The following is a 10,139-nucleotide window of genomic DNA, read 5'->3' as shown; positions in this document are numbered from 1 at the left end:
TGAGTCAGCTTGGTAAAAATGGCCATCAGCGCTCAGTGATTGAAGTCAAGGTTGTCTTTCAAGCAGATTTTGAGAGATTTTGAGTTGAGATGTGATGTGTCCACTCAAGGTTTACAGTTTTTACTCTGTAACACATAACACTGGTTTATTACATTTCAGGAGGTATTCCAACTTTTAAAAGCTAAATGGAATTGGATGTCTAGTCCAGTGATTTGTAAGACATATCTGGCCGAACACAGAACTGACCTCGGTGAGTATGAAATACACCAACTGAGATCTCCAAAGAGCAGCAAGTGTGTGCGTGGGTGTAAAATGGAAGTGTCGGACATCAGGCTGTTCCTCCACACATCGACCATCTCAAACTGTGCCGATTCCATGTGTTGGCTACACAGACTCAGTGGGTGACTGGTCATCGACGTGGTGTCTCATCGACTCCACGCTGGTCAGTATTTTCTTCTGGTGTCCAGCGAGAGACACGCCGATCCTCTGCAGATCTCTGCGAAAATACACATTGACGTGGGAGACTGTATCATCATAGAAAAAAAGTCATATGCACATGGACAGCTGTTGCGTGTAGGACATCATTAATCATAATTAATCATGAAAAAGGCATCAGTAAGAACAGTTATACCAAATAATCACCATATGAAAAACTATTGATTTTTTTTATTCATGAAACAATGACTTCTGTGCATATAAGAATTAGACTAAATACTTTTATTCTGGCTATTTATATAAAAAGACATCGTAGATACAGCACACTAAAAAATATGGTCCTTACTCTGACCTAAAATTAAATAAATACAGCTACAGATAACATTTTGTGCCATTTATTTATGGAAAAACAATAGAAACCAAATACAGAGACACTGTTTTAAGAAATAAAAAGTGCATCGTATCACTGAATAGCTTGTAGACAAACCTTTTAGCAGCAATAACTTATAGTCATCGTGTTTTTGTATGACATTGTAAATCATCCTTTTTGCATGTATATCTTTTCTGCTAATAGCTCATTTTCAGTTTATTGAGATTTGCAGTCGACATGAACACACAACTCTTAATATTCCATCACACCCCAGACGATCATAGCACTACAGCCACCCAAAATAATGTTATTGCTTTTTCCTCCCTGGTTGCTCGTAGGAGAATTCTCTTGTTGTGGAAATCTCCCCAGCCACCATCAATCAAAACCTGGCTGAATGACATCTTATGTCTTCTGAAACTGGAGAAGATCAAGTTCTCACTCAGAGGCGCATCTGACAGGTTCTATACACACTGGAGACCCCTACTTAACTACTTTGATAAACTCCCAGCTCGGGAAGTTTCTGGTTGAGGATTCACCTCACGGCTTAAGTGGAACTCGCCCCTTCATGCCGGCCCACCAGTGGTCGCCCATTCAGCCACCTTAGAATAGCCCAACATAACCACTTTGCGACGTTGACCGAGAAGTAAGCAGCCACCATCTCTCATTTTGCACAACTATTGACAAGCACCTTTTTTATTTATTTATTTGATATTATGTTTAGACCTGTGGTATTTATTTTTTCCTATTTTCTCACATGTTACATTGCCCTGTCATGCCTAAGGTATGTTACAACCAAAAACGTAATAACGGCCAATAATGTAATAATTTTGGCCATTTCGAATGTAATAAAGCCAATAGTGTAATAAAACTTTTGAGTCAATAATGTAATAACTTTTTGCCGATAATGTAATAATTTTGTAATAATTTTTTAATATCAGGCCAATAACGTAATAACCAGCCAATAATGTAATGCCTTATTACATTATCGGCAAAAAGTTATTACGTTATTGGCTCAAAAGTTTTATTACATTATTGGCACATTATTACACTATTGGCCTTATTACATTTGAAATGGCCAAAATTAATACATTATTGGCAGTTATTACATTATTGGCCATTATTACGTTTTTGGTTGTAACAAGGTAACATGTTAGTTGTGCAATAGGTCTATGGGGTTGGGGAGGGGGGAAGGAGAGGGAGGGAGATGTTCATTTATGTTTAAAAAAAAAAGAAAAGGAAACCACTGTTTATTTGTATACATTGATTGTCTCTGAATTGCGTTGCATAAATAAAATTAAAAAAAAAAATAATTCCATCACAGCATTTCAGTAAATTGAGGCAATTCTAGTTTACAAAGTTTCTGATGTATATTTTCTGGTGGGTTTGGGATCATTTCCTGTCACATGACCAAATTACAGCCACGCTTTGGAGGTCAGAGAGACTCAATGACCGCAAGGTGCCCAGGTCCTGTGTCTAAAAAGCCAGCTCTAATCATTACCCCTCCACCACCATGCTTGAGCACTGGTATGAGGTGGTTGTGCTGCTGTGTTATGTGGCTTTTAATAAATGTGGCATTGTACATTGAAGACAAAAATGTAATACAAATTCTGCTTTGGTCATGCTTGTCCAAGGGGTTTTCTTCCAGGGTTCTCCTTTTTATATAAAAGAGGCTTTTGTGTGGAAATCCTTATTGGCCTTATTACCCACCCCCCCCAATTGTTATTACGGTTAACATTTAACATGAGGCCTTTAATTGAGGCCTATTGAGTCTGAACCTTTGGGGGTTTTGCACTTTTTCTGTGCATTGCATCGTCTGACCTTGAGGTGAACTTGCTCAGAAGTTCAGTCTCGGGAGGATTAACACTAATCTTGAAAGGTTTCTAATTTCAAATAATCCTAATACTGTAGAATGGTGAACTCCAAAGTTTTTTGGAAATGGCTTTATAAACCTTCCCAGATTGATAGACAGAAACATTTGCTTCTCTAAGTTAATTGCTGATGTCTTTCTTATCAGGGTTTATGTCACACAGCTGAATACTCCAATCAGCAGATTCTGTTTTTATAGATGTGATCATTTTTGTAATGATCATTTAACATGATCACTGCATTGAATTAGCAGCTCTACTTCTTTTGGAAGCATTACTAGTGTGCAATGTTCTCCACATGCTGCATTATGCATTTTGCCATGGACAGAAATGGTACAATGCAACACATGTTCAGTTAAAGGGGACCTATTATGAAAAACAAGTTTTTTCTTGCTTTAACATATATAAAGTGGTCTCCCCTCAGCCTGCCAACTCAGAGAAGGATGAAAGCAACCAAATTCTGCAGTGTCTGTACAGCCGCCCGGATGAGCCGTCCAGTGTCATGTGACTTCTACGAGCCGTTCAGATTCTGCTCCTGTCGTGACGTCACGACAGGAGCAGAGGTTTGGCCTCCGATGCGTGAAACCACACCCACAACTATAAAACCGTGTAACTGCATGAGAGCGTCTGACTATCGCGTCGCACTGCGTGACATCGGATGCTCTCTGTCCATCTCCCTCCAGCAGCTGCCACTTTATTGAGGTTTTTGTAGTGAAATGAGGACGTATCATAGAGATTACATCTCATTTCAACTAACTGGATCAGCCGTTACTCATCTGTGACTGTTTCCTACAGCGCTTTCAACTGAAAATAGAAGCAGGGCATCCGACAAATGTTCAGCTCAAAACGGCGCGCCCAATAGAAAATAAAGCAATGGAATTCAGTGTTTCCCCTAGAATTTTTTTCAGGCCCGGTGGTACCCACCGAAAAAACCCTAAACAGACGAGGCGCGTGAGACGGCATATTGGACATGTAGCAATATAACAAAGTTTTACATTAAAAATCATTGTAGGCCTATATTGCTGAATGATATCACATCAATGAAATCATTAGACTTCATCTAACCTTTAACCAAAGTGTCATGGGCCTGACAGGCTGCAGTGTGCTGGTCTGACCCATATGAGCATTGAGCATCTTTTCTAGATATTTCAGAGGGATCTCTATGAAAACCCTCTGGGATTGTCCTCTTATAACGGCTGCTTGTGCTGACGGCATATGTGACAAAACATCCCTATTCACAATTGAGATTATATCAGTTATAAATAATTTAAACATTGTAGAAGATTTTTTTTCCTGTTTTGTTGTAACAGAGTTACATGCATTTGACTGGTAAAAAAATGAACCTTTAGTGGTTCTGGTGGAAAGACAATCTATTGTCTTTGTTATTTTCATCATTATTGCTTACCAAAAAAAGAAGCTCAATCAGAACAAAAATGTAAGCTAAACAACAAATTGGAAATGTACCATGGGGAGTGTGGTACAACCAAGGGCTGTATTTATGGTTATTAAGCCATTAGGGATCCCAGCCAGATGTTTAAATGCGTTGTTTTTTACTGGGTCACCAGTCGGACCGGTGTCAGCGACGGTTAAGGCTGATTTATGGTTCCGCGTTACACCAACGCAGAGCCTACGGCGTAGGGTACACGGCGACGCGCACGTACGGTGCGTGTCGCCGCACACCCTACGCCGTTGGTGTAACGCAGAACCATAAATCAGCCTTGACGCTCATACATGGCTGGCGCTAGGACCCCGCGGACGCATGGTGCGTCGTCGGGCTGTTTTTTCCTTCACGCTTCCCTGCAGCGTCTCATGCAAACACAAACACACGGACCTGCAGAAACATTTCTTTATATCATGTTGTCTGTCGCCCGCCATATTTTTTCTTTTTTTTTTTGGCTAGCTACAAACTCTATACATCCCATAATAGATAATATGCCCGCGCTCTCAGCAGCGTTACTAGGCAACGAAGCAGGTTGACTCCCGTTGCAGAACAGCGCTGCAGAGGCTCCTAAACGTAAATGATCATTGATTTTTTTTTTTAGGCCTGGCGGGGGGTCTCGTTGGCCTGGCGGCCCCGCCAGGCCTATATAATGGTAGGGGAAACACTGGAATTGATTTTGTCGCTGACGCTCGCTCGCATCGCATGCATGACACGGTGTAAAGGCGGATTTATGGTTCCGCGTTACACCAACACAGAGCCTGCGGCGTAGGGTCTGCGTCGATTTAACGCAGAACCGTAATTCAGGCTTAACTCCGCCGGCCGGAGCTTCTGCCATTTTTAGCCTCATTATCATAGCCTCCCTTTCCACTCAGTCACACAATCCCGCATAGATAATGAGGTTAGAAACGGTAAAGATAAAGACATGGCCCAGAGGCTGAATTTATAATTTATATAGAAAAAACAATCAAAAGCTTGTTTTTAAGACATTCAAGGCCTGTTTAAAATAGACACTAAATGCCATAATAGGTCCCCCTTAAGTTTGTATTTACCTAATTTTAAGGTTTTAAAAGTTTATTAGAAATGAAGGAATGTGATGGGACAGACAAATGCTCACATGGACATCCAGCCAGCCAACCAGCCTCCAAATTAAGGCCTACATATTTCCCAGCATAAGCAGTTTGAGATGATGAGGGACGGGGACAGAGGCAGTTTTAGTGAGTTGACCTACTCAGCTGTAATTTGTGTGACGAGTGGTAAAGAAGTGAAGCCTGAGCCAATGAAGGAGTCTCTATACTGGGTCATCTTCAGTGCAGTCAGCCAGTCTTCCACTGAGCTCACCCTGCTCAGGTCTGGAGCTGCCCGGTCTAACAAGGAGTGATGGGAAGGACTGCAACAAAAACAAGTTTGAGAAGGGGGAGTTTGAGCTGCATTGCGTAAACAGGGGGTTGAGACAGAGAGTGTTTGTGTATGTAAATGGGTTTGTATCTCTGCTCACCCAGGGGCCATGTTGCTGGTTCCAGCTTTCAGAGATGCAGGGTTGCGTATCATTTTGTCCAACATGCTGACAATATCAGGAAACTTTGGCCGTGCATTCCTGTCTTTCTGCCAGCAGTCCAGCATCAGTTGGTGCAGCACTACTGGGCAGTCCATGGGAGCTGGCAGCCTGAAGTCCTGCTCGATGGCATTTATCACCTGAAAGAAGGGAAGAAGGCAGAAAAGGGGCTGATTAAAGCTCTGATGGCCACTTTATCAGCATACTGACACAGAAACTTAGATAAAGGTAAAGAGGTATCGGTGGATATTTGCTGTCCTTGGTTGTTTCTGCTCTCCTGTGTTGCAACGTCAGTTATTACTTTCAACATCCCCGTACAAGTGCAGCATTTTCACTTTATTTTTTGTCAGCAATTGAAGAGCCAGTGAGTTCCTGAATCCTGTTTTTTTAAATATAGTTGTAATTAGGGGTGGGTATTGGGAAGGACCTCACGATACGATACGCATCACGATACTTGAGCCACGATACGATACACATTGCGATATCCCGATTATGCGATATCCCGATTATTATATTCTACATAGTTCACCGAAAAATTTAAAAATGCATTACACATCTTAAAATCCAAGTTGTGTACATGTACATCAGATGATAGTGATGGATCTTAAAATCCGAGTTGCACGTTTATCAGATTATAGTGACAATTCATGGGACAAACAATGTCAAAACAATGTTTTATTATAACTATACAAGCTAAAGTTACAACATATTTGTATATGTTTTTCATATTATTTACATCATATGAAATTAACATTAAATTTAGTATGAGGTTGCTTTAATTATGTGGCAAATGATAATAAACACAAGAAAGATGGGTACTAAAACCAAGGACAGGCACAGTGATCAGTCAGTATAGATATAAATCCATAAATAAATAAACCTCTGTCCATTATTTTTCATTTTTTAAGGATAGGCAATTGCAGGCAAAGCTCAGTGCAGAGCCCTCCCAGGGTTGGTAGAGAGTGGCAATGCCCAGGACTGTCACTTAGGTAGGAGCACTGGGTGATATAATGGGGAAAAAATCGGGGATTAAAAAAAAAAAAAAAAAAAAAAAAAAAAAATCGATATTCAAATTTTGAATATTGATATTGAATCGGCTGGAAAAGTATCGCGATATATTGCCATATCGATATTTTTGCCCACCCCTAGTTGTAATTCTGTGGCAAACCATTCCTCCTCTTCAAAGTTTGAACCAAGATTAATTCATTCCAATTTATGAAGATATTCCTGGCAGCTATTGCCTAGCATAAGATTGTCATACACATCCAGGAACAACAGACTGCTGGCACCTGCTGAGTTCACAACCTGCTCTGGAGTAAATTTTCATCTTGTGACAGAGGCCATAAAGGGGTCATATGGGTAAATAGACGTTTTTAGTGGCCTCAAACAGCTGTTATAAAGCCTTCAAGCAGTTCCACTAATAAAAACAAAAACTCATCCACATCAAAAAGGAAACATGCTTGTGAATAATATGCTCTTCACTGACTTATCTGTATTTTTGAAACGCACAATTATCTTCCAAGCACATAGCATTTTGTTTACAAATTAGTATAATATCTTGCAGACGTATCATCTTGCAAAAACATTTCATACTTTACTATGAATTTCCTTGGCCAAACAGCCAAATAAATGTTTTACACACTCATGATGTCAAAGAATATCTCCTGAGCATTTCACAGGGCTTCAGGCTCCACAAAGATTCCATACTACTTGGCAAGAACAGACATGGAAACATGACACATTTCTGGAAACATTGTAGAGGATTTAGCAGCTAAAAACCCAGAGATTTCACTCAGGATTTAATGGAAACCAACTCAGAGTTCCTGTGGGAAGGTAAAATGGCATCTTTTGCTGCTAGTTTTAATAGACTTTGTGATTTATGTTGTGACTGGTACCCATTAATATGTTTAAATGAGAAAAATCCCTGGTTACGTTGAAATGGATTTTTAGCTGATATAAGCAAGAAAGACAGAAAAAAAACTAAATCTGGACTTGGAAATCAATTTCTCCTGACTTGTTTTTTTGTTTTTTTTTCCTTTTTTGTTTTGCAGTCTCCATTTGTATAATCTACAAAATAAAAGTACACATTTCTTAGCGCCTACTTCTTGTTCTGTCTCAAAGCACACCACTTTTTCCATCAGTTTTCACTGATGACTTGCAATCAACAGTGATGCACAGCTTGGCAAATAACCTGCAGGTCTCACGTCCAAAAATTGGCAAAATGTTATTGTGACCCAGTTACAGAATACTAACAGAAGCGCTGGATGCTACAGACCGATCCACCTTTCAACACTCCCTCTCTCTCTTAAACACACACTCTCCTGCCACAACACGCGGGTCGGCTGACAGATCTTGTCTGGTGTTTTTTTTTTCTCTCAGCGACTCCCCCATCTGTCTTTTCTTGGATCTATAATACGTTTGAACTGGATTCTATAAATAGTCAAATCTAAATTATATTGTGGCATGTTCTACAGCCTACTGTCATCTTCATGATCAAAGCCACAGGCAGCAACGTGCAGTCATGAAGAAGAGGATCATAGAGATGCAATGCTGCTTAGAGTCTTATATTGGTTTAATATATCTGTGATCATCTCACAATGTCTGCACTTCTGAAAATACACCAAGATTAATTCGTCTTTTCATCAAAATAGTTTTTGGCCTAATTTGGGAATGCAGTAGGCAATTCATTTGAAAGCATTCATTTTTTTTTTTGTATAGATATCTTTATTGAGGGCATAAAAAAAAGAAATAATATTTACAATAACAATATAATTATCAATATTTCTCCCCCTTTTTTTTTTTTTTTTTACTTTTCATAACATTAATTAAACCAAAATAAATAAATAATAATAATAATAATAAAAAAAAAATGTAAATAAAAATAAAAAACAACAACACACACCTCTCCCCTTCCCTCCCTCATATGGTCAATAGATTACATCATTCAAAATTATTTAACATATTATTTAACATATGTCTATCAATACTAGAACAAAAATGAATAATACATTAAATAATCAAGTCCTGTGTAAACAAATTCATTAACATAGTAGATGATTCAGATCATTAGTCCATTAAAAGCAAAAAATCCAAAAAAAGGTCCCCAAATATGGTCAAAGTTTTTTTTTAACGGAATACAATATTTTTTCTGGAGTACAATATGATCCAAGTTCATTGATCCACTGTTTGGGTCCTGGGGGGTTTTCCGATTTCCAGTTTTTTAAAATATATAAGCATTCATGTTTTTGACCAAAGTCTGCTAAGTTGCGACAATGTTGTTTAAAATGTTAATAATGTTAAAATATCAGTATCAGCTTTTGCAGTCTCCTGTCTTTAAAAGGGGTACTTTACGGTACCGCATCACACATCAACAATGATGGAACTAGCACACAGCTGCAGCTGACATGATGGCAGAGGTGATTAAAATACTCCAAAAAGTAATAACAGAAGAGAAAAGGAGAGAGTGGTTGAACATATGTCCAAACAAGAATAAATCTTAGATGGTAATGTAAAATCCATTAAATCTCCACGCCTATAGAGTCCCTTTGTGCTGCCTCCACCTGTGCTTATCCGAGTTTGATTTGCGGGAGGCAGCAACCTGAGCAAGGACGCCCTGACCTAATGTTAGCGGGCATCAAAAACTGCCTCCACCAGCTCTTCTCCATATGGAACAACAGCAAAGTCCCAACTCCAAGTCCCTCCTGAATGAATGAACTTCTCACCCCGTCTCTAAGTGCCACCCTGCGTAGGAACCTTACGTCCGTCACTTGTACCCATGACCTCATTCTTTCGGTCACTGCCTACTGAAAGCCTCACCTTTCGTCTCAACTCTTTTCACCACAACAGACCGGAACAGAGTCTGAATTACTGCAGATCTCCTGCTCCATTTTTACCTAACTGATGAATGAGAACCCAAGACACTGAAGCTCCGCTATCTGAGGCAGTGCCACACCCCAAACCCAGGGATGCAACAGCATTTGTTTGAGATGGAAATACAGACAATGGTAGATACTAGGGGTGGGTATTGGGAAGGACCTCACGATACGATACGCATCACGATACTTGAGCCACGATACGATACACATTGCGATATCCCGATTATGCGATATCCCGATTATTATATTCTACATAGTTCACCGAAAGATTTAAAAATGCATTACACATCTTAAAATCCAAGTTGTATATATGTACATCAGATGATAGTGATGGATCTTAAAATCCGAGTTGCACGTTCATCAGACAATTCATGGGACAAACTGAGTCAAAACAATGTTTTATTATAACTATACAAGCTAAAGTTACAACATATTTGTATATGTTTTTCATATTATTTACATCATATGAAATTAACATTAAATTTAGTATGAGGTTGCTTTAATTATGTGGCAAATGATAATAAACACAAGAAAGATGGGTACTAAAACCAAGGACAGGCACAGTGATCAGTCAGTATAGATATAAATCCACAAATAAATA

The 10,139-nt window shown here is 39.3% G+C and overlaps 1 protein-coding gene across 1 annotated transcript in view; it reads right to left on the bottom strand.

The window, feature by feature from the left end:
* Positions 1-384: 384 nt before the first annotated feature.
* Positions 385-10,139, bottom strand: part of LOC133457864 (ephrin type-B receptor 1-like) — a 122,934-nt gene continuing 113,179 nt past the window's right edge. Inside the window, exons 18-20 of the mRNA XM_061737233.1 lie at positions 5,607-5,803; positions 5,340-5,498; positions 385-496 (exon numbers count right to left, since the gene is read on the bottom strand). Coding sequence (XP_061593217.1) covers positions 385-496; positions 5,340-5,498; positions 5,607-5,803 — 468 coding nt within the window. The remainder of the gene's footprint in view (positions 497-5,339; positions 5,499-5,606; positions 5,804-10,139) is intronic.

The sequence above is a fragment of the Cololabis saira genome, chromosome 13 (assembly GCF_033807715.1).
Source record: "Cololabis saira isolate AMF1-May2022 chromosome 13, fColSai1.1, whole genome shotgun sequence".
Lineage (NCBI taxonomy): Eukaryota > Metazoa > Chordata > Actinopteri > Beloniformes > Belonidae > Cololabis > Cololabis saira.
This window is presented reverse-complemented; position numbering and strand designations above follow the sequence as displayed.